Source organism: Heterocephalus glaber, unplaced genomic scaffold, assembly GCF_053883595.1.
Source record: "Heterocephalus glaber isolate CG9 unplaced genomic scaffold, H.glaber_assembly_v1.0 deba00001538, whole genome shotgun sequence".
Taxonomy (NCBI): domain Eukaryota; kingdom Metazoa; phylum Chordata; class Mammalia; order Rodentia; family Bathyergidae; genus Heterocephalus; species Heterocephalus glaber.
In genome coordinates, this window is record NW_028258333.1 from 8533736 (window position 1) to 8559363 (window position 25628).

The 25628-nt window shown below is 32.8% G+C and overlaps 1 protein-coding gene across 14 annotated transcripts in view; it reads right to left on the reverse strand.

Annotated features, from left to right (window-relative positions):
* Nucleotides 1-25628, reverse strand: part of Cdh18 (cadherin 18) — a 924665-nt gene that overhangs the window by 47731 nt on the left and 851306 nt on the right. For all 14 annotated transcript variants that reach the window (XM_087189262.1, XM_087189255.1, XM_087189253.1 and 11 more), the window contains 2 exons: nt 18382-18635; nt 4213-4349 (listed from right to left, as the gene is read on the reverse strand). In XM_087189262.1, the coding sequence (XP_087045388.1) occupies nt 4213-4349; nt 18382-18635 (391 nt within the window). The remainder of the gene's footprint in view (nt 1-4212; nt 4350-18381; nt 18636-25628) is intronic.

A 25628-nucleotide genomic window follows, 5' to 3' on the forward strand; every position in this document is an offset into this window, starting at 1 on the left:
AATCACTGATCTATTAACTCTAGTAAAAGTGTTTTGCAAATGTAAGTCTCAGATCAGTTGAACTTAAAATACACAAATTATTGAATGGTCCTGACCCAATCAGGCAAATGATTGAAAACAGACCACTTTTCTACCTGGTAACAGAAAAGAAATCCAAAGAGATTAAAAGGATGAGGTAAGCTCATGTTTGTTGGCAGAAAGCGGGGGTCAGGTGAGAGGAACACAAGCATCTTCCTCTTCCTGTGTTGAGGAGCATTTTAGAGCTTTCAATGGTACAAACAGCCTGCTGCTGCACGTGGGCCGTAGGTTCTCCACCGCTGCAGTCTAGATGCAAATTGATTTCAAGGAAATGAGAGCTCACTGCCATTTCATCAAGAAAGTAGATTCTGCCAAGTATGAACTGGAAATCAGAACTCCCCAGAGTACCAGATAAGAGGCTTATCTGCTGAAATATGATTTTAAAATATGGCCCCTAAGTCCAGAGCCCAGTGAAACCTACCTAAATAGCCTTCAGTTTTCTATTAACAAACCAATAGAATGGGAGCTTGCAAGTAATTGTGTTATGAGCTACACAGAAGGAACCATTACTCCCTGTAATGAACCTGAACCACAGGATTTTATTTAGAAAGTGCTAATCTCCAAGAACTGTGACATGCAAGGATAGCACGATACCCTCTAGCTCCTTAAATGTATGCACTTATTGAATTTATCTGATTCATGTTGTCCTCTATGTAGATGGTAAATTAAACTTACCTCACAATATGATTTTAAAAAGAAATAACAAAATTAAATCCTAGTGGAAATACCTGACTGACACTTGGGCTTTGGGAGCATCAACTTCTCTAGAAGGCCTTGATGGACTGTGCCTCGGTCTAAAAATTAGAATACTTACATTCATGTCTTTTGTGGGTCCCACTCTCCTCATCTGTGAAATGGGCAAAATGTCTGTCATCTTCCCTTCACAAAATTTTGTTAGGATTAATTTCTTTGTAAAATTATGCCATGTAAATGCGAGATAACATACAGTTTGCATAGAAGCAACAATAGATGGTATCGTATTCTGGGAATGTGTTTTCTGTCTCTTCCATGTGACTAACTGAACAATCAGCCGAGTCCTACCTAAATGCTCACATGCTTTTCGGTCATGACATGTTACATTCTCCCATGATCAGCTCCACGTGAGGACTGGTCAGTGAAGAGCAAGCCAACTCTTATTCACACACCTTTACTTTGCCTTCTTGTGCTCTGAAATCTTGGTGTATCCTCTTCTCTGCCTAGAAGGAGCATCTTTCACTTACTCATCCACACCCACAGTTAGGCTGATTTAAAAGCATGTTCAAACAGTATTAAAAACAATTGCACAGAACAGCTCTTCAGAAATTGTTATAGTAGGTAGATTTTTAAAAATCCCACTTGAAAAAGCTACAACCCCATAGAATGCATCAGAAAATATTTAGATAGTGTGGCTTTTGTTGAAGTTAAGACTTACAAACAATTATACACGGAAGAGCTCCCACCAATAGTAAGAGGCACTTAGGCCAAGTAATTTGTGTGTTATGGTGCATTATCCTAAAAGCCCTCTCCCAACATGGCTATAAAGTTTTAACTAATGCTTATACTTTGTATTCACCTGTTTATGATTAGGATTAAATTATATTTCAGTAATGCTCCTTGAAATGGTCTCCAATGCTTTTTTATAATCAGCTATAAAAGTCAAGAAGTTGCAATTTACTACACTGTTTTACTTAGTAGCTATGTATTAACTCCCATAAGTACTAGCAAGTAATAGAAGTAGGAAGTTATCTTCTACATGTATAGTTACTCAGTTACTTTAGTAGAAGGAGGCATTTCCTTTGGTAATGATTGCAATAAGACAGTTTTCATGATACACATGTACTCATATGTATTCATAAATTAGTTCTAGTTGATGTAAGCATTATTTGCCTTAGGTGTGAATAAGAATTAACCTAAAATATCATTTCTGATTTAAATTTCACAAGAGTTGATTCACTTCTTAGAAAGTGCTGCTCAATGTTCTCATTACTTATTTATGGATTTGTTAATCTCTTCATACTTTCATTTTTTTCAACTGATTTTGATGATTCATTATTTAATGGCTATTTAAAGTCATCAATCACATACCCAGTCTGCTTACTTTGAAAATGAAAACTAACCAGAAGGATAACAAAGAAGCCCATCTATGTATTCTTTATAATACCCCTTTAAAAGTAATTAGAATATACTTGTTTCAACATTATGTGGGCCACTGGATGGAAGCCACTGAGTTGATTTTGTCTATGCAAATAATACAAAAATTCCAGGTATTGTACAAAAGTTTGAAGTAGCCTAACCATTGATATATAACAAAAGGTAATGGAAAAGTTCCTAAATTCAATAAGATCTCACTTTATGTCCACAAAAATAGTTATAATCAAAAATAAAAATAATAAAAAATGTTGGTAAAGATATGGAGCTTTTGGAATTCCATAATTTGAGGATTGGAAAATGGTGAGGTCATTTAGAAAACTGGTAGTTAATTACATAGTTCCCCTGTGACCCAGAATACCAATCCAAGATATATATACTAGAGAAATGGACAGGACTGTAGTAACCTCAATGAATGTTAAAATTACATGTCATAAATATCAGATAAGATTACTAATATCAATAAGAATGAAAATGGAAAAAGGAACTTAAGAGGAAGACGGAGGGAGTCAGGAAGAAAAGGGGAAGTGGATTAAAAAAAAAAACAAGCTCTGCTATGTACATGCATACACTCACTGAGATGACTGTAAACTGCATATACTGCAAACATGTACGAGTAAAATGATGAAAAATAAATATATGGAATTATACCTTACAAAAAAAATCAAAGCATTTCTACACAAAAACTTACCCACTACTGCTCACTGCAACATAGATCTCATCAGGAAAAAAGTTAAAGAACACAAAAGTCTATGATATCATAAATGAACAAATAAAACTTTGTATATCAAAATAATGGAATAGTTTTTTGTTAATAAAAAAGGGGTGAAATAGAGATAACACATAAAATGACACAGATGATTGTTGAAACTGCGATGCTAAGGAAAAAAAATCAGTCAAAAGGAGACATATTGTGCAGTTCTTTTATAGTATATACCAATAATGAGCAAATCTCCAGAGTAGATTAATGGTTCCCTGGAATAGGGAAGTTGGAGGATGATAGGCGAGGGGTGCTGTCGACTATGTGAATTGCATCTAAATGAATCTATATCTTCATATCCTATAATCTCTAGAGTAAATGAAAGAACACAATTTCATTTTTACTTACTATTGTTTTTGTGTTTTAGATAGATTCCTAATCTCTGGCCAATTTGGAGTTCTGACAAATTTATGTGTTGAAATTTTTCTTAAAGCTTTATATAAATTTGCATACAGTTGTAAACAGGGGATAATTGATTGATGAATTCATTTTCCAATATACAATCACAACCATATTGCCACAAGTGTGGATCTATTTTCTTTATTTTGGTACCGGGGATCGAACTCAGGAACTTGCACTGGCAAGGCAGGTGCTGGAACCACTGAGCTAAATCCCCGGCCCAATTTTCAAAGAGTTTTGTTCGAACTTAATAATAGCACAGTCATAATTATTGATATTTATGCTTGGATTCTTCTGAATGTATGAATTCATCACAATACAATATACTGGGTGTGGGATGATACAAGAATCTTCCTCAAATTTATATCATAGGCTTTTCTTGAAGAAGGCTTAGACTTCCTGTTGAATTTCCACAGGTCATTGTTTACTCTCAGTTCTACAAAGGCTAATTGGATTTTAAACCATGGTATCACGCTGATAAAATTACAGATTTTCAAATCTTTTTAAAAAACTAATCTATATGAAATAGCTTCCATGTAATGACTCTTTGGTTTAATTATAGCACACACATGAAATAGAAAATCTCACAATTAGGAGGAGAATCAAATACTCTTGCTTCAAGGTTGAAGACTAAGTTTTTACAACTATCCTGGACTTACTGTAAAGGAAATGGTATTAGTGTTATTTGCTCAATGTAACAATAAGTATGTTTATCTAACATGCTTTGTAAATGTTGCTGCATTTTGACAGCAGAAACAAAAATGATTTGAACCCTACTCTCATGAAGTCTGCATATAAGATTTCATGTACAAGTGACATATCATCCTATAATACAGAGGACAGTTTACCATTTTCTGAAGCAGCAACTGTGATGTTGTACCATGGAGTTTCTTCTCTGTCAAGAACCTTGGAAGTTTTAATGATTCCAGTATTGGCATCAATGTTGAAAAATCTGTCCTCTTCAACACTGTAGTTGATGAAATATCTAAAGGAAAAAAAGAGACATATTTCTTCTTTTTCCTTGAAGCTATAATGGAGAAGATATAACTGAAATAAAAACTAAATCAAATGTAGTAAAATATTCAAATATACTTTAATTTCTATCTTGACTTTTAAGATTTGGACAAGCAACCTATAGCAATTTAACACAGAAGCTACAACAATTATTTTTCATTCAGTCTTTAAGTATCAATTAGTAATAGTTTATAATTATTCAAAGATTAATTTAAACATTTTATCAAAAATTTTGTAAAACAAAAGTCTATTGCAGAATCACAGGGTTTAATAAAGAAGTAAAAAATGGCTTCTGGAGAGTTTGTAGTATTCTGGAAGAGAAAAATGAAATAGTATAACATGTCCTTGTTGCATGAACAAAAATTTAGGGTCACAGATTTCAGAGATGAATTTAACTGGGAATTTCATCACAGCTGAGATTTGAAGGCAAGTGTGAAGTGAAAAACATTGACAATGATTACCTTTTGTCCTCATTACTTTATTTGACTAAAACTTTGACTACTTGAATAATAAGGAAGAAAGTCAAAGGAAGTGAAATCATGAATCACAGATACCGCTGCCCTAACATATAATTTGGCAGTGGTTTTTCATGTCAGTTTTGGCCTCCACCTTACTCTGGCAACAGTTTGAGCTGCAAGTGATAGCAGTCACCCTTTCCCGGGTCTTGGTTTTATAAACCCTTCCATGTTTCCACTTAGGTCCTGCCATTTCAACAAGAAGAACGTGCCTGGGCTGCTCCATTCACTCTGGCAGTAGGAAGAGACCCATGAGGTAGTGGTGACGCAGTGAGATTCCCCAGCCATGTAGAGCTACCCGGTAAGGGTGAAGGTGCATGAATGAGTGTATTCCGTTGGTGGAACTGCAAGCAAAAGGCTGGTGTTCAGCTGTCCACAGACGCATACACTAGAGTTCCAAGTGTGTATTTTTTTTCTCTACGATGGCTTTCCTTATGAACTTTTTAAAATCAGTGGATGTCTGTAATGCATAGTGGTGATTGCTCTGGGGAAGTGTTATAGTCCCATAACACATCTTGATCATTTTCAATCCCTTCATCTCCTTTCCCTTACCTTTCCCCTCCAACAATTCTCTTCCTCATCATATCATCATGTTTTGGGATTATTCTTATTCAGCAAAACCTAGTACCATGCATGTGCATAATTAATGTAGTAAATAATTACTATATGTTCTAGGAATCTTCCTAGATAATCTCCAAAACTATTTAAAAAGAGAAATTATCTTTTCTCTTCTAATACTTCTTTAATCTCAGCTAAGGTTAAGATAAAAATGGACTGATTATGTGAAAAACAATAGAGAAGAACACTCAAAATAGAGGGAATTAAAGTGTCAAGGTCCCAATTAAATAAAAATCTTGGCTTGGTTAGAAAAATAAAAAGAGTCTGAGAAATATATTGAGACCCTGTCTGAAAAAATTGAATAAGGGTGCGGATTTAGCTCAATCGTTCCTCTGCCTGCCTTGCAAGTGGAAGGACCTGAGTTTGATCACTGCTACCAAAAAAAAAAAAAAGAATAAAATGGCTGGGGATGTGTTTCTCTGTTTGAAGGCCTTGGGTTTGATCCTCAGTACTGAGGCGGGCGGGGACAAATAAAAATCATGTATGTCCATGTGACTATGCACAGTGAATCAGATAGGTACCTAGAGGTTAGGACAAACAGCCATGTAGAACATGGTGAACAACTTTTACTCTGTTGTAAAAGAAATTGGAAGAATTTTAAATAAAAAGTATAACAAATTTACTCATCTTCTGAACAAATTTCAGTGGCTATTTTAAATCTTAAATTGCAGAAAGATATGAAAAATTTAAAAGAGATAAATGAAATCCTCTTGCACAAAGATGTAAAAATAGATGCAAATGGCATGCATTACAAAAAATAGGGACATATGTTAAGTAAAGATATCTAAAACTCCTGGAGTGGCATTTATAAAGGAGAGAAATTGCAAATGGCTCCTTAGTGTGTGTGTGTGTGTGTGTGTGTGTGTGTGTGTATGTGTGTGTGTGCACCTGTGCATTTTTTTCCAACATGTAATTGATAGGCCCATTTACTTAAAGGAGAAAAGAGTTAAGGAAAAGCAGTTGAGGTGAAATTGAATCCTTAAACATTGTATGTCTAAGGTGACAACTACATAAATGTAAACAAAGAAAAAGAAATGTTAAACATGGGTGTGAATTTTAAATGTGTTTCCTGAATAGATAACATAAATTTGATGTAAATCAGCATAAATATAAAGTAATGCAAAAAGTATAATCCTATTTAGAAGAAAATTGTAAGAGAAAAAGAAATAAAAGATTTAGCATTAAAGCATATAATCTTTTGAGACTAAAGAAGCTCAAGGTAAGTGTAAGAAAAGATGGCAGCAGAAAGTTAAGAGCATTCCAGAGGAGGAAATCTAGAATTATGAAGTGAAAAGGAAGTAAAAAAAAAATAATACTGTTTGAAGGAATGAGTCAATGTAATTCATTTTGTTAGGGGGCTGAGTGATGTTCAAAAGCATTGATTGGGGTTGGAAAGTTGGGTTAAGTTGATTGGGTTAAGTTGGTAAGAGCAAATGTTAAAAATATGAAGTCTTATTACAGTGGATTCAAGAGGATATTGCTATTCCAATATAGTTAAATAAAATGCTATAATCTGTATAACTGATAGACCTAATAAAATAGAAAATATCAGAAAATAAATAGGGGTCAAAGAGAGAATGTCATTATATACAAGTAAAATTCATGACACATGGCAGTTTTCAGGCACCTTTGCCTGAGTGGATATCAGTAAAATAGTGCTTTATATCATCCAGGAAGTTGATATCTTCTTATTTTATAATGGAGGAAATATGAAGCACTGTGTTTATTATAGATGATTCTTTTGAAAGAGAGGACTATCTAAAATGATAATACTTATGAGAAATTAGAAGAATTTATTTCCAGAGCTCAAAAATAGCTCTGGAAAAAATTGAAATTAACCAGAACACTTCCATAGTAACATCAAAAAAATATGAAAAGCTGTGTGAAAATACAGGGTTGGTGATTGTTGTGCTAGGGAGCTTGCAAAATTCATCACACATTCTAGAATAGAGGGTAAATGTAGTTGTCATATAACTCTATGTCACTCATAGACATAATTGGTCAGCCAGAAATGCAGAACATATTGATATGGTATAAAGTCTTCCAACAGTCTATAAATACACATGCACAAACATGGCAAAAATATTAATAGTAAAGTATAGACTGAGAATATGGAGTACAAAACATCCAAAGAAATTTATGAATTTATTAGTAAAATTAATTCCTCCAAAGAGACAGACTATATCACTTACAACTGTGTGATCAAAACAAGGAATTAACTGATGTACACTGATTGTTCCAGAAAGAACTATATATTAATTGAAGAAAGTTGAACATGAAAACATAATTTTAAAAAGTAGAGATACAGGTATCAAGACAATCAGAGACATTCATTATGGATGCTACAGAGTAGTAGCAACCATGGATTTCCTTGGTCTTTTAAAAAGCATGAAACAACACTATGCTGAAAACACTTTACTTTCTTCCTTTTTTTTGTCTTGAATTGATATCAAGAAGAATTCTGAGAGCATCCTTTTTCCTAAGGCTGATACTGAGAATGAGGTCGAATTTCTTTGAGCATGTGAATTTTTGTCAAACTAAAAAGAATCCAATTTAATGAGTTGGTTTTCTGTCTATTTTACCATTTAAAGTAAGCTGCCATTAACTGGTTTGAGGAAATTGTTCATTTTTGGTTATTCTAAGAAAATATGTTGCTAGATCTGAAAATCAGATGACCAAAAACTGGAACATATTATTCAACCTCAATGTTCCTGAAGTAAATACAAAGAAAGATGAGAATAAATTGCTATCAGTACACTCCTTTAAACTGTGGCAGAACATGCCCTATTTGATGAACTTTATCACTTCCGAACATTTTGGAAATATGCAATGTTTTGTGTTGGGATAATCTTTTCCCTTTTAGACACTTCAAACTGGATTTCTAACATAAATGCTAACATTAGTGGATAAATATATTTCATATTATTTTTATTTCGATTTAGAAAACTAAAATATAGCTGGAGATTTAGCTCAGTGGTGCTGTCACCTACCTTGCAAGCGCAAGATCCTGAGTTCGATCCCCCGGTTCACACACATAGACACACTATATATATATATATATATATATATATATATATATATATATATATATGTTTTAACTTGTAGAAAAATGGTAACTATATAGAAAAATGGTAACTATAATGCTGTCATGCACTCTCAAACTACTGTTATTTACTTCTGTTTGTGATTTAGCTCTCCTGGGAAATCAACTATGTATCTGCCAAAAATTGAAGGATTTTTGGATTCAAAGAACCTTCTTCATGCAGCTGGAATTGAATTGTGACTGAAGTAGAACTAAATAGTTCTGGTTAACTACCCTTGGATTTCTGCCCAGCCACAGAAATAAAAACTCAGCAAAAGGGCAAATAGAATTGTCAGGGAAAAGAAACCATTCAAAACTATTTTGAGTATTAAATATAAAACAAATCAATGCTAATTATTTCAAATGAAGAAGTGACATGGGTCCATAAAGTTGTGTACACAACAAATGACTTTTAAAAATGAAAATATTTTCAGTAGGTTTCTTTTCAAATAATTTTCAAAATCCATTCCATTCATAAATTCTTTTAAATATCAGCACATCTGAAACTTTCTGAAGTAGTATACATACATTTAAAGCTTGTTTTTGTTCATTCCAATATTAACATTTTTAACCATGCCTAGCAAGTACAGAATCAAACTTTTGCTTAGAAAATGTATTTCTTAAATTGAGATTTGTGATGGAAATTTTTATTGGAGCTTAAGATTTTAAAAAAGTCAATCTCATAGCTATCAAAACAAAACAATTTAAATTGAGGCTAAAAAGAAAAGAAAAGGAGGCACATAATTGTATTATATTCTGATGAACAAGTTCATAAATAATGCTTTCTTTTTATTTTCAGCACTGTGGTCTAACTCAATGGGATCTAAACAAAAACAAAACAAAACAAAATATCTCCATACAATGATCATGAACTACAGTCAGCTTTTGAAAAATGTGAATCTGAAAATTAATGTTTCATTCCTGTTTTGTACACCTGAATCAATTTTATAGACAATTGAATGAAACTAAATTAATTTTTCTTCTTCAGATAATAATGTGCATAATATGGTGTTGCTTAGCCTCATATTCAAGGCAATAAACAAAAATAATGGAGAAACTGTTAATATCTAAACTTAATGTAAAATTAATTAAGACATTCCTAGTCATTTTTCACTGCTTTTGTATTTTGCTAGAAATTATTATGTCAATAACTCATCATAGCTTACATCTAGATCACTATATTTTGATACATAGAATAAACATTTATAGCTTTTTAATATCATATATACAGATTATTAATATGTTTCAAATTAGATTAATTTGAGGAATAACTTTTAAGTTTTTTCTCCTTTACAGTGTACTGTAGACTTATTTTCTCTTTCATTGACAAGTATCTAAATATTGAATAAAGAACAAATAAATTTAAAACTCACACAGTGTCAGAGAATTCATAGTTTGGGGAAAATTTCAAATGTAATGAAATTACCAATGATTAATGAGTAATACTTTTATATTTGAGGTAGAATCTAAGGGAGGAATGGGGAAGAGCACATTATGACATGTTCAGCCCTTTGGATCCATCACAGGCACATTTAGCCAAAAGTGCTGATATGCAGGAAAAATGTAGATATGGATTCAAGGGCTACTTGCATGAAATTTGTAACATGATATTATAACCTTAATAATAGTATGCATTCATTATGTTCTGCATGTGATAAGCATCAGGATCATGTCTATATTAAATGCTGCTTTAGAACTCAGCAGTGATTAATAAGGATGTTTCCTATGAAGTATTGGTAATCCAGTAACAGACTGGAAAGCTCAATTAAATAACTGTCAGTTATTTGTCCAGCAGATCTTAAAAGCCCTCTAATTGTACAAAGTTCCATACAAACCCTAATTAATTTCATAATCACAGATAAATGGGTTCATTCACACTATGTTTTAGGATAGGAAACTGTCTTGTAGTTTCCATGCTAACACATAAATATTCTTATAGCTGCTCTCTGTTCTGATGTATAATATATGCAACACTTTATATTTCTAGTAAATATGATTCAAGACAAAGAGAAATTATAAAAGACAACATATTATATCAAAATAAGATAAAATTCATTATTCAAATTAGTATTTTTCAGAAAAATAACAAGCTGAAACTAATAAATAATCAATGTCAATAATGATGACTTTGCACAAAGAATCAACAAGTGGGATTTCTTTATATTAAAAGGCTTCTTCTGCACAGCAAGAGAAACCACAGCATCATGAAGAGACAACTCACAATGTGCGAAAAAAATTTTACCAGCTGTTCCTCAGACAAAGGAACTCTACTATCTAGAATCTATAAAGAACTTTAAAAAATCAGACCTCCCAAATTTAAAGACCCAATCCAAACATGGACATCTGAAATGAAGAGAAATTTCTCAAAGAAGTGGAAATAGCAAATAAACATGGAAAAAATGTTTACTGGTCATTCGAGAGATGCAGATGAAAACAACACTAAGATTCCATCTCATCCCAGAAAGAATGGCTGCTGTCATGAAATCAACCAATAACAAATACCTGAATTATAGCTCAGATTAATTTAAAAGATGAATACTTATTTTTCTACCTTTATGTAATTTATTGTACAAGACAATAATTAAAAGAATCTTTATTTTAAAAATAAAAAATCACTTGCCAGATGATAGATTAAGTGCTTCATAAAATGTGTAGCATACATTAGACATAGATATTTTGGAAAATTGCTAAGTTCTTGAAGCAAATAGCCTCAATCTAATGAAACAAAAGTAAATGAGTAAAAATTTCATGTACAGTTATTACTTATGACTAAGAAAATATCAGAAATTTCTGTAATCTTGAGTTTTAGGAATATTATGAAAAATTTAATTTTTTAAAATTTATTTGCAACATTCACTTAAAATACAAAAGCTATGGACCGAGGATTTAGCTCAAAGGTCCCGCCACCTGCTTCACAAGCCCAAGGTCCTGAGTTCTATCCCCGGGACCAAAAAAATAAAACAAAATAAAAAGTTACAAATACAAAAGGTATTTGAATGTTAGTGTTTTGTCAGGAAATCTAGATAATTATATAACCAAGGCTTCTATATGTACTCCAGGGGTAATGAATTGTGGAAACTCCCACAGAAAAACTGATTTTCTTCTCTAGGACAAAAATGTGCTTTGGTGTAGATGCCACAGAATACTGATGCCAAAGTAATTGTTAGGTAGATTTTGTCAAAATTGAAAGATCTTCAGAAGTCTTCTATATATTTATTAATGAATGGCAATATGACCACGTAGCTATTTTAAATTTAATTATTTATTTGTGTGATTTGAGGCCAGCCATTTTGCCTCCTTGAGATATAGATGCATTCATCTATGAAAGAGCAATGCTATCTTAGTCATTTCTCAGCCCCCTTCAAACCTAAAGTGCCACCGACACATGACAGTAAAGTCCATTATCAATCAACAATATGTCATATGACACATTTACCAACATTATAGACAGGAACTTCTGATTTTTAGGAAGAATCTAACTCTGCTCAGCATTAATTATTCCTGATGGATAGTCATATTTGTATCAGAAAGTTCAGGCATAGATTTCATGAGTGTGTATGATAAAAAAGATGATTACATTATTATCAGTAAGCTAAAATTATATAACTAAATTTAATCTATAGAAAAAATTCATTACTTGTTAGAAATGATCTTTTACATGAGTATGTATTTAAATTAATTTGACAGATATTCAAACTCATTATTATTTTCAATCTGTCTTCACCTTTGCCATAAGACTTTACTATTTGTTTTGAACTATCACCTATTGCTTCATGATTATATTATCCAAGATTAGTGCAAACTTTCTAATTGCTATCTCGCCATAGATGATGTGAACCTAACAGGAGTGTGGAAGCATGTGCCTCCCATGGCTACAGCAAATCCCAGAACAGACTGAGTCAGCACCTGCACACTAAGGGAATCCTGCAAACACATTTGCAAATGGATTCATGTTAGAAGTATATTTTTTACCCTGGATAATATTTCAAAATGTGATCAGAATTTTATTCACTTTTTTGTTAACATATAAACTCTCGTTAGCATTTGAAATATTAAGATTATTTAATATTTGTTTTCTATTGTTTTGAAGTTATTTTATAAAAATCATTCAAATTTTAACAATATGTAATTGGACAGGTAAATTTGGATTGTGAATGTGATGGAAAAAAACAAAGATGAGGGAATAGTGGGGCATGGTGTCACACACTTGTAATCTCAGCACTCAGGACAATGAGACTGAGATGGAGGATCCTAAATTTGAGCCTAGTCTTGGCTACAAAGTGAGTTCAAGGACAGCCTAAACTACATAGTGGGATGCTGTCTCAGAAAATAGCTGAAACAAACAAACAAAAGATAGAAAAGAACAGAGAAGAAAAGAAAAGGAAAAGGAAGGGAAAGGAAAATAAAACAAAGAGGGCATATACTATCTGATTCATGTAAATTCAGCAACTAAAGTTCTCCATCATATTAGAAATGTGATTGGGGTACTTCAAACAATTTTTCTTACAATAAATCAAGTAGTGCATGCTTTTATCATTACTCTATCATTACTCTATTTTATCATTACTTCTATCATTACTCATCCTGAATTTAAGCACACTTTTATTCCTGAGCTGCAAGAGTTAAATTATTTTTTTCCATTTCGTGAAAAGAATCCACACAGAGCATACTCCAGGTACTGACATTTGATTGACAGCTTCCTGAACACTTAAAACATTCATCCAAATTTTCTTCTTTATTTGTTTTAACTTGTAAAAGTTGAGATTTGCAAATGTACAGTTTCTTCAGTTTCAGTTTTTATTAGGTGAAGTTTATGAAATAAGGAATATTATGCTTTAAAAACAATCAGTGTTTTCAGAGTAAAGCAAAACAGGGTTTGTAGTGTGAATACGAAATTTGACTCTGTAAGCTTAGTTATATATCATTTTCAGAGTTTTAATTTCTTCACCTGTAAGATTTAACAAGTCGCACAGTCCTTTTTTGGTTTATTAAAGTTTTATTAAATAAGACGTAACATCCCTGGTCAAGAGGTAGCAAATGATAAATGACCACTATTTTGAATAGTCTTATGCTATAGAATTACATTTCTAAAAGCTCTCAGGTTTAAATAAGACTGCTCATCTCTCAGCAGCTAATCTGTGAGGTTTCTGAAATCCAATTGTGCCATGCTACCTAATATAGCTTACTGAAACTGACAATTTCTTCACTGCTAGTTAACAGCTAGGCTCTAATTTTATGCCTTTTTAACAAAAAGTGATTATTATTTTGCCACAATTTGTATATCTTATTTTAAGTAGAACAAAAAAACAGTAGACAGGGCATTCTGTAAGAAATCTGAAGAGTCTTGCTAATACTTTAGAAAATTGAAATGCAAAAGACTAGTCAGGAAGATTTTCACAAATACCTGTAAGACTTAAACTTCCTTTCATTACCAAGTCCACTGACTTAGATTTAATTGCATTTCAGTGTACACTGCCAGGTATACATTTGGAATGTGCTTTTCCTTAATTAGTTCAAATATTTCGACCTTGAGAAAGGTAGAATGAGGCTTGCTTTCGTATTTGTTTTTGTTTTCTGTTTTTTATTCAATATTTGCACCTAGAGCCCCATATGAATGGCACATTTTTATTAAAATCAAGAATAAATAGAGCGAGGGGTTTAGCTCAGTGGTTCTGCTGCCTGCTTGGGAAGCACAAGGTCCCAAGTTCGAACCCCACTACCAAAAAAAAAGAATAAATGTTATGTGAATTATGCCTCAAACATCAGCTATAGAGTGTCTAATTATTTCAAGGAATATGTAACAGGATTCATTTTAGTTTTGTAACCAAAAAAATGTACAAAGACGAATAATGAATATGTTAATAGATTTTTGCTTCTCTCTGTTAATATTTAGAAATAATATATCCATCATCTTTGCGCCTCAACAACTGGGATAATGTATGGATTATGGTGAGTGTTCAATTAAATATCTGCAATAATATGGGACAAATACTGAAACAACTGATAACAAACTGGAGAAATTAATTCTTCATAGAAATAGTTTATTTGATAGACCCCTCAAAGTACTGAAATATTCACATACCTTTGTACGTATATGAATTATGTACATATTGATTCATAGCTCCATAAAATATTTCCTCAAAATTATTTCATGAATGCAGAAAGTATTGTAGTTTTAACAATCTACCACTTAGTTTGTTTTATTCTATGTCCATGTTTCTAAACTTCAAAACTTTTGATGTTTAGGGTGGAAAATTCTTTGTTGTAGAAGCGCTATAAATTATAGGATACGTAGCTTGATCACTGCCCTCCACCACTAGATGCCGCTAGCACTCAACCTATTATGGATTTGATGCATATCTCACCCAAATTCCAAGGTAGAGTCTAGGGAAGTATTGGGTCATGAGAATGGACCTGTTGATCATGAGCTTATTGCCCTCTGAGGAAGAGGCCGAGTGCTGGCTACCTAACTTCCCAACATGTGAGGGACAGGAGTTGATAGTATGCACCCCAATCACCATGACAGTCTGATCCCAGGTTCCCAGCTTCCATAATTATGAGAAATACATTTTTGTTGTTAATAAGTCACCCAGTCTAGGGTAATGTGTTACAGCACCCAAAGTAGCCAAAAGAGGAAATTGCTACCAGATATTAGTATGGGAAATTCATGCAACCTCATGAACAATATCCCCTTATAGCAATGAAAGAGGGCATTATCGACTTTCAGTCTTTCTCTTTGTTTAACCATATGAGGACCAAGCAAAGAGACAGCTGTTTGTAAAACAAGAAACAGGCCCTCAGGAGATGTTTAGAGCCAGCACCTGGAACATGGGCCTTCCCATCTCCAGAACAGTGAGAAATAATGGTGTCTGTTTCATACTACATTGTCCAAGTAATTTGTGGTAGCAGTCCGAGCTGAGACATTCTCAGAAATTCCTCTAAACATGAATCATTGTCCCTGGAGAAGGGCAAAAAGTTTGTCTTCACATTACAACCACAGCACGAAGTTGAAAAGCATTTTCACACTGCTGGGGCATAAAGAGCAATGGTAAAAGAAATATATTCTACTCTTCCATAGAGAAACCTAAAAAACAAAGGATGTAATGAAGGGGAGCTGTTAGGAAACAAAAAGTCAAACATGCTGGATATACTGAAGGGGGTCAAGGGAGAGAGATGAAAGGAGTGTAAAGGGATGGAAGAGGATCAAGATATGTTATATACACGTGCTAATTCCCCAAAACAAATCTATGATGTTTGTAAACATAAATCCATTCAAAATAACTTATCCTTGACTTAATTTTAACTCTTTTAGATTACATTTCATGAAATACAATGCATCATTTACTTCATTCTCTAGCTTCCTTATTATTTATTTTGGAATGCAAATCTCCCTATCATTGTTTCATTTTTAATTACTGAAGCTACTTTGCTTTCTTTTCTTTTGCCATTGGCATTTTTGCCAAAATAAATTTCAAATACTACACCTCACGATCTCTCTCTAGCTTCCTTCTAAGATCTCATCAGTTGCCTTTCCCCAAAGATAAGCCCAGCTCCTCACATGGACAATAGTCATTCCTTCCTCTAAACTTTATCTTTCTAATCTCTAACCTAGATTAAGAGAATGAGTTCAGTCTCCCTAAATCATTGCCTCAGAAAGTTTTAGGTAGGTGATCACCACCATCACACAATGTCCAGATATTTGGGCAAACATTATTCAGTATCATCCTGTAAATAATTTTTTAAATTAGATCAATATTTAAATAAGTGGATTTTGATTAAAATAGATTACTTCAAACTGTCGGTTTGCCTATCCAGTCATTTGAAGACTTTAATATACCAAAGTTTCATCTTCTCCAAGCTAAAAAGAACTTTGCACACAGATGGTCTTTGGACTTCAATAGTAATATTTTTGCTAGGTCTCCAGACTATTGGGTTACCTTGCAATGTCTGGACACACGCCTATACAGCTGTGTGAAGCAACGGCACACAATTGTTCTTCTCTTTCTCCTTTTATGCGTCTACTGGTCCTGCTTCTGTGGAGAATTTTGACTAATATACAATATTTATTTTCCTAAGATTATCTCTTCCCTGGATTTCAAGCTGAGGTGTGTGTGTGTGTGTGTGTGTATGTATGTGTGTGTGTATGTGTGTTATCATGTGAGTAATACTGATCCTCGTGATAGGTTGTATAATGTCATTTGACATATGATTGCACCTTCCATTTTTTAAATTAAAGACTGCATCATTGATATCAAAATGTGATTTTCAAAAGAATTTGCACAATTTTTATCAAATATATTTGCATTTCACTAATGTTGTGGAATATTTTAATTCCCCAAGACTTTGGCTGCTTTTGGCAAAGAATATCTCACCTGAGCATGACCTTTTTGGTACTGTGCTTTTAACATATTTAAACAAATTACACTTACAGTTAGGAGCCAAAAGGATCATTAAAATATGGCATGTTATAGAATGCTAAATTGTGATGTGTTTTCATCCGATTGGACAACGAACATATTGATTCGCTTTATGAGAGATTGCTTTTCTCAACTAGTCTTACATGTATTATTTTCCATCCTTGGCCTATCCTTCCTCTTTAAGCACTGCAAAGATTTTCCTCTCAGCGTGTCAGAACTTTTTTTTTTGTGCATTTGCAGATGTAGCTGATTTGGTGAATATACACATTTGTTCACAGGAAACTGTTTTCATTTTCTGCATCAGTGCTATTAACATTTAAAAAAAGGAAACACTCGTGTTAGGAAAAAAATTGAGGTCTTTCATAAATATTACAAAGATATCAAGAGAATTTTGAGTATATTAGCTTTTGTTGAAATTGATGAACCCTAAAGAATTTGAGAATAAAGATTTTACAGAAAGGGGACTGTTTTTAAGGATTCCAAACTTTGAGAGCATTAGGGTTTCAAAATATAGAAACATAAATACGAAGTTTACACCTATCTATAGAGCTCTTTTGATTCTAACATAAATGAGGTGAAAATGAAACCTTTTGTGATTATTCAATAAGACCTTAATTATGATTAAAGTGTGAGATATGAAAACCATAAGGTACTCTCTAGTAAACACTTGAACAAATGGCATTGTGGGAAGTCATGTAGTCCAACATAATTTAACTCCATCAACATATAGTTACATTATTATTCCTTCTTCAAATATTCAGAGTTTGAGAACCCCAGGGTTCAATAACTATCACTCAGCTGCTGGTGGAGACAACACAATATCCAAATGCATCTTACGGTCTTCAGAGTTCAAGTCATGAGTCATCACTCTAGCCAGCCATGGACAGCAACGTTATTGAGTGACCACATATGCAGGTCACTGCATTTAATGCTTTATGCACATCCTTTCATGTAGACCCGCATTAATTCCAAGAGACAGACATGTTTTCTTTTTTACTGATAAGGGTAGATAATTAGCTAAATAGAAACTGCTATGTAACTAGAGGAAACAGAAGTTAGAGCTTAACATTATCCACAGTTTTTGATATACCTGTTGCAAAATATTCACATTTAGCATCGATAAGAAAGCAGGTCCTTTAGTTTCTGATTACTTGGGAAACAACTGTCTCAGTCAATTATGCTCACACCTGTGAAACCAAATGGAAAAATGGTTCTGTATGGTGAGTAATATTTTCATGGGGATAGTTACATGTCTTCCTAATTCAATGAAAAGTCATCTGCTAAGTTAAAATGTTTAAGCATTATTTAATTCGCATTAATGTGAGAGTCAATCATATGTTTCTATGTCTGAAAGATTGAAACATGCCGTACCTTACTAAACTGTTAGCACTGTCGGGATCTTGTGCCAGAACTGTGCCAACAATGGTCCCAATCTTGGCATTTTCATACACTTCCATGACATAGGAAGGCATGGAAAAAAGTGGTGGTTCATCCACATCTCCAACAATGATCTTCAGCACGGTAGCATCTTTAAAAGGACCCAAGTGAGAAAATCGAAAATCAAGGTGTGTATTTGCTCCTTCTATGTTGAGGGTATATGTCTTCTTTTTCTCATAGTTCAATGGCTGTGGAATAAATAAAAATTTCCATATTATTACTTTCATGTTTCGGAAAGTAGAATTTCCATTGTCATTTATGAAAGTGTATCTGAGAGAAACTTCAGTCATTCATCTTTTTTTTTGTTAAGAGTGCATTTTTTGTTATTCCAAGAATTCAGAAGTGCAAATGAATACTAAGATTTTCTTTAAAATAATTGTTTATTTTATAAATGTGAGCATCCAGAAATTGGTAGCGACAAGATAGTGTGACTTCAAGTGAAAGTGAAATGTACATCTCTTTATTTTTAGTCAGTCCTTCTATCTTTATTTAAAACCAAATTAATATTTTTTTCCTGAATAGTAGTATCTATAGCAGAAATCATAAAAACTCAAGACTGAATCAAGAGTAATTTTACATAACTCTAAATATAATCATGACTAGATAGCAATATAATTCTTCATAGGAAAACAAATATGCTTTTTGGAGACTATTGTTGTTATTCCTCTCTGGTTACTTCTTATATTATCTCAATCTCCATTTGCATTTAAGCAAACTATCTCATACTATTAACTTTTAAAAGTCAATTTTAATTGATAGATAATAATTATGCATGCCTATAGGTAACAGTGTAATATTTTGGTGCAAGTGTACATTGTGTAATAAGAAACAAGATATTTAGGTTTTACATCATTTTAAACATTTTTAACATTTTTTATATGGACATCCAAAATAATCTGTTAATTTTTTGATGTGTACATGCAATATTGTTAACTATCATCCCTCTCCTGTGTAATAGTACATCAAAATTTATCCCTTCTATCTACTGGTGTTTTTGTGCACATTTGTTTGTGCTTGTTGACCAATCTTTCCTTATCTCTGCTGCCCTCCTCCAGCCATCCTATCCTCTACTGACCATCTGTATAGGTGTGAAGTAAGCTTCTTTTACATTTCATAAAAGAATACAATCATGCAGTCTTTGTCTTTATGTTTCGAGCTTATTACACTTAACATTGTTATCTCCAACTCCAGCCAAGCTGTTACAAATGCCACTGTTTTATTGTATTTTATTGTTGAGTAACATTTATTTATTGTTGAATAACATTGCATTATGTATATTCACACTATATTATCTATATTCATTTATCTGAAGATGGACTCATAGGTTAGTTGAATATCTTCCTGTTGTTGATAGTGCAGATATCTATTCATAGCTCTAATTTCATGATCTTTACATATATACCTCATGGTGAGATTGCAGCCACATGGTCTTTGACCAAGATGCCAAGATCACACATTTGGGCAAGAGCACTCCCTTTAATAAACATTGTTAGCGAAATCTGATGAATGAGTAGAAGAATGGATGAGACACCGATAAGCATCGTACACAGAATAAGGCCAATATATTTCAGATTTAAATGTCAAATTTGAAACTAGAAAATGACTAGAAGAAAACAAGACAAAACCTTCAGGAAAATGGTCTGGGCAAAGATTTTTTTTGTTAAATGACACCAAACACATGTAAGAAAAGTGAAAACTGATGAATGAGATAACATCAAAGTAAAAAACTTCTGCACAGACAAAACACAATCAGCAGAGTGAAGAGATAACATAGAAGGTGACAAAATATTTGCAAGCTATGCATCGGACAAGAAGTTAATATTCAGAATATAGAAGTAATACAAACAACTCAACAGCAGAATAAATCAATGAACAGTACAATTACAATCAGCAAAATAACTTATAGACATCTTTCAAAAAAAGATACAACAATAACCAACTACTTATATGACAGAAAGCTCTGCACCACTAGTTGTCAGGGAGATGCGAATCCAAACTAGAATGTGATAACCTTTTACTCTCTGTAAGTGCACATGGTAAAAATGACAGTAGATAACCATTGTGGGCCAGTCTGTGGAGAAAGGAGAGTTTTCTACACAGTTAGTGAAAATGGAATTTAGAACAGCTACTTAGAAAGCATGGCGGTCTCTCAAAAATCTCAAATGGTAAATACCATTAGATGCAACAATCTCAATACCAGTTGTATAACCATTGCCTTTTTAATATATGACTATCTGGTTTTTACCTTACTTGATTTAAACTTGTTATCCTATTTTAAAATATGACCAATTTATAGTTTTTAAAGCTAATATTTGTTGAGATTTTAGAAAAATGTTAATATAGAATTTTTCTAATTTTGGTATATTTATATGTTTTTAATTTTTTTCTATTTTCTAGTACTATTTCATTGCTTTTATTTCCCATCCCCTTTATTACATTTTGGTCTTAAATCAATTTTTTAATATAACTGTCTTTTTCTTTGCATAGTTATGGTATTTTAAATTTTTAATCCAATTAATAGGTTATTACAATTTGTTTAATGCTTTTTCATTGATTTTTAAGTGTCAACCTAATATTTACTCTCTTGAAATAGGTATCTTGCATTGAATTTGACTTAGTGATCAGTAATGAATAAGGCCACCCTGTGCTTTGTCCAAAAGGATGTATGACATACACTAGGATAAAAAATAGTAAACAGACATTTTACAATACTTTGTGTTATGTTTTATAAGCATATTGAGTGCTGTAGGTATTAATAAAGCTATAGAGACATAGGCGTATATGTGAGCAGCTAGTATCTCCAACATGAAATGCCTTTTCAGTAAGAATTCAATACTTACAAAGTACTAAACATGATGCATGTAATTATCACTGGGAACCAAAATTAACTGAGATTTACTTTGAACTAAGTAAAAAATTTCCATCATGAGGTTAGTACACACCTAACCTCCAAAAACCTGTCTTCTTTTGATGACCTATATATTGATGCTGATCTTCCTGACAGACATCTGTAAGAAAAAACAAAATAGACATTCTTCATCTCTGTTATTGCCACTGACTTTGCACTATGCTGCTTCTATCTTGCAAGATCAGAGAACAACCTTTCCTCATGGAAGATCAGTCATTTCTTCTAGACACAACCAGAGAATAGTCATTTGTCATGGAAGACCTCTGATGATTTTCCCTAAGAGTAAATGCCCTGATTACTCTGGGCTAGGGCAGAAAACTATAGACTTGGTGGATTAAGGAACAAAATTTAATTTTTGTTGTTTGGAATGCTAGGAAGTCCAAGATCAATATACCGGTATATCCAGTGTCTGCCAGGTTGAAAATTGCATAGCATGGAAAGAAGTGATATTATTTCCAAACCAGATATTAAATTCTGCCATCTGAAAATCTAGTAGGGTCATGTGGACATGGTTAAAACTTGGTCGCTACAATATACTACCAGATTTTGTAGGAAATCTACAGTTTTAAAGAACCTTAAACACCGAAATATTCAAAAGTTGATCATATATCATGCACTTATCTGTATATGGTATAATCTTATTTAATCACCTCTCATCCTTTTGGCTAAAATCAAGTATAAATATTAGTTTAAATATTTGTTTTTAGTTTAAAGATATTTTGAAATGTGTTGAGTGTGGGTTTCATGACCTACCAATTAGGAGTTGTTTTCTTTTGACAGGATCTAAATTAAAAATGAATTGCCAGATAATTAATGTACATCTTATATAAATATTGATTGACATAAATGCTGGCCAGACCAACATATTCTGTTGCATTTTTTTCTGTCCTTACTCCTCTCTTCTTTCCATTCACAAGTGACCATTGGCCTGACTAATTTATTAATAAACCCTATTCAGAGTGAAATCGTCTGTCTAAAAATGACACGTTTGCTGCTTCAGGAATAGGATGAATGGTAGTGAGCACCTTTGGCTTTTAAGAGCTAGAATGGCAGAATCTGGGCATGTTGCACATGGAGAGCAAAAGCCCTGGCAGAATCATCATTTGTTTAAAATCAATGTGTATAACATTTTGGACCCAATCTGGGCACTATGAAAGGCTTCCTATTGAATAAGATTATTCCTGTGAAATACATAGGTGTTCAAAATGTGAAAACTAAAAATCAGAATGTATTTACTGGGCATGGGTTAGCACATTTTTATCACAATATTAGCATATTTTAAATCGTTTGTTTCTATTTATTCATTTTGTGGGTTTTACATCATTCTGACACTCAGTGAAATCTGTTCAGGAGATTTTGGCCACCTCTCATCCTATCTGATAGTACTAACAAGCTGTGTAGGCAAAATGACATATGTCTCTTTCCATTTTTTAGCAATTTTTTGGCAAATCTGTGTCATATGTTTAAACACTAACCTAGCTACTGTTAAGGTGCAGCCTGTTTATGTGGACACATACGTTCATGTTCACGGTCATATAATATATATTTGACTTCCCTCCGGCAGTGATAATGATTTTGAGAGATTTGTTTGCCAGGACTGGCAGATGGATGGATGGGGACCCATCTGGAGCCACAAAGGGATGAGAGAAACATTTCAGGTTGGGATAGGAAATTAGAAGCAGATGAATTAATGCAAATAGAACTATTTTAACAGCCTCATTTATAAGGAAAACCCAGTAAGGTTGAATTTCAAATATAGAAAAATACCGGGAGGAAATTATACACATTTATATATTTGTCTATATTAGAGTTATGTGTATATACTATAGAAAGTACATTATTCACTTTCACAACAACCACAGTAGTACATAAAAGTGGAGTTGCAATTGTAATTATTTTCCTAAAAGTGAAACTGTGGCAAAGCTGTAGAAAAATACTTATAATCTATATATTTTAAATTGGTCTTCCACAATTTTCTAGCAATCTTTTTAACTTTTGAGAAATTATTTAGAACTCCATCTGAAAGGTTTTATTTTGCTCAGTGACCAGCAGATTTTTTTTCCTAAAAAGGGTCTACTGTGACTAGTATATTTGGAACAAGAAAATGTGTTTATCTAATCTTTGATTGTAATAAGAAAATGATACCCAAATGGCTTTAAAAAGAAATGAAAATTTATCCAGGATGTTGTGGTATCATAGAAAGGAATAACATTAAATATCCAGGTGAAGGTTTATAAATTAATAAAAACATTTTCTACCTTAAGACGTAAAAATAAAAATGAAGACTCATTTTAAATGCATGAAGATAATAGGAACATGATATGTGTACTGGTATAGATAGTGATGGCCCATGATACTGAAAAAGAACTCTTTTCTGATTGTGTATTATGACACTGACTACATGTGCTTCCCATTGTTTCTAGGTGGATCATGACCACAAGCAGTCAGATTGAACAAGCTAAAGGAATATGGGCAAATAGTTATTCTTTTAAAGGTATTAATGACTCTTTGCAAGATTGGGCTTTGATTTGTGGTAATTTGTTTATTATTAATAACATCATACATTTTGATCCATCAGTATATTTGGTGATGGTTAGGATGTGATTACTTAAACATAGTTCATTACATTTTACAAAATTTTAGAACAATGATGAACTTTTCCCTTTGGAAAATTTCAAGTCTAGAGTACCATACAGTGTTCATAAGACAAATAGGTAAATTTTAGGAAAATGTGGAAATTATTAATATAACAACATTTAGAGAGAAACTTTTCAGAGATAATGTCATATTTTCTTTCATTTTATACAATTAGGTTTTATTTTCTTTACTTAAAAATAAATCATTTACTCTCATATTTACAAGTAATAGGATCAGTGTTGCCAAATTTAATCAATCGAGATGCTGTATACTCAATTAAAATTTAATTTAGGGTAACATGATTATGTTGAGTATATTGTGCCAATTATCATGTGAAACAGTTATAAAAAGAAAGTATTTGTTGTTTATTGAAAATTAGAATTTATCTTGTTCGGTATTTTATCTGTCAACATTAAGTATGATACATACACAATTCCAATATTCACATTTGTGATGACTATAGCTGATAAGGAGGCTCACTTGTCAGGAAAGAAAGAGATAACTAGCAAATATGCAAAGCAGATGTATTGGCAGCTCAAATCCTTAAAAATGTCAAAATTAGCTTTATATACTATTGCTTTTATAAATTACATAATAAAAATTAATTTCATATGATTTAGCCTAACACAGATTTTCCCCTAATATAGCATCTTCCAAGTAGTTTCGAATTTATCCCATTTGTGATGCGCTTTGTTCTTGCAGAATTTTTAGAATGGTTCTATGTGCACTAATACGCTCTTTAATATTTGTATTGGTTTACTGTTTGTGTTAATCCTACTATGTGGACTGTCCTAGCAAAATACCACAAATGAGACAGAATCCAAAAGTAGAAATTCATTTTTGTTGCTATTCTGAAGGTAAGCGCTTGTGGATTTGTTAGGTCTATACTCTTTCTGAGGACTCTACGGGAGATCTGTTCCCTGTCTCTCCAGCTTCTTTAGCTGCCCTGGCCTTCTAGGAAGAAAGCCCCCCTTGCATGGCTAGCATTCAACTCATATTGTAATGCAACATTCTGCAAGACAAGATGTCAGGTTAATCCAGAAATCCCAACTGTGGAGCTATGAGTGATAAAGATTGTTTTCAGGGCAAATTTAGATTTCATATGGTGTATGCAGAGCAGACAGAGTAGCCAGCAGACATACGAGATTAGAGAGCAAGTTTCAAGACACAGAGCATTATTTTTAAGTCGTGAAACAGGAAAATTTTCCCTGCTGGATTAGGGGTTAGAAACTACTTTATTTCTTCTATCTTTTTCCTGTTGGAATGTCAGTGTCTGTAACTATTATTCTGTGCTTTTTCTATGACTACAGTTTCGGTAACAGGTAACTAGTTTCCTGGGGTCAGGATACACACATGAAAATTTTAGTTATAAGACGGGAAGATAGCGTTTCCCTCACATCTGATTCTGGAAGTGAGAATGAGAACTTTTTGGTCAATGATAATTCGATACGATTTTGACTTGGAATTGATTTTGTCATGCATTGATACTGGTAGGGAGGTTAGGATAGAGTCTGCTTATTTTGTCCATGAAGCAGACACAAATTTTGGGAAGCCAGAAGTAGGCTATAATTGAGCTGACTGTGATCCACAAAATATATATACATCAAATGGTTCAAATAATTCATATAGTAAAGAT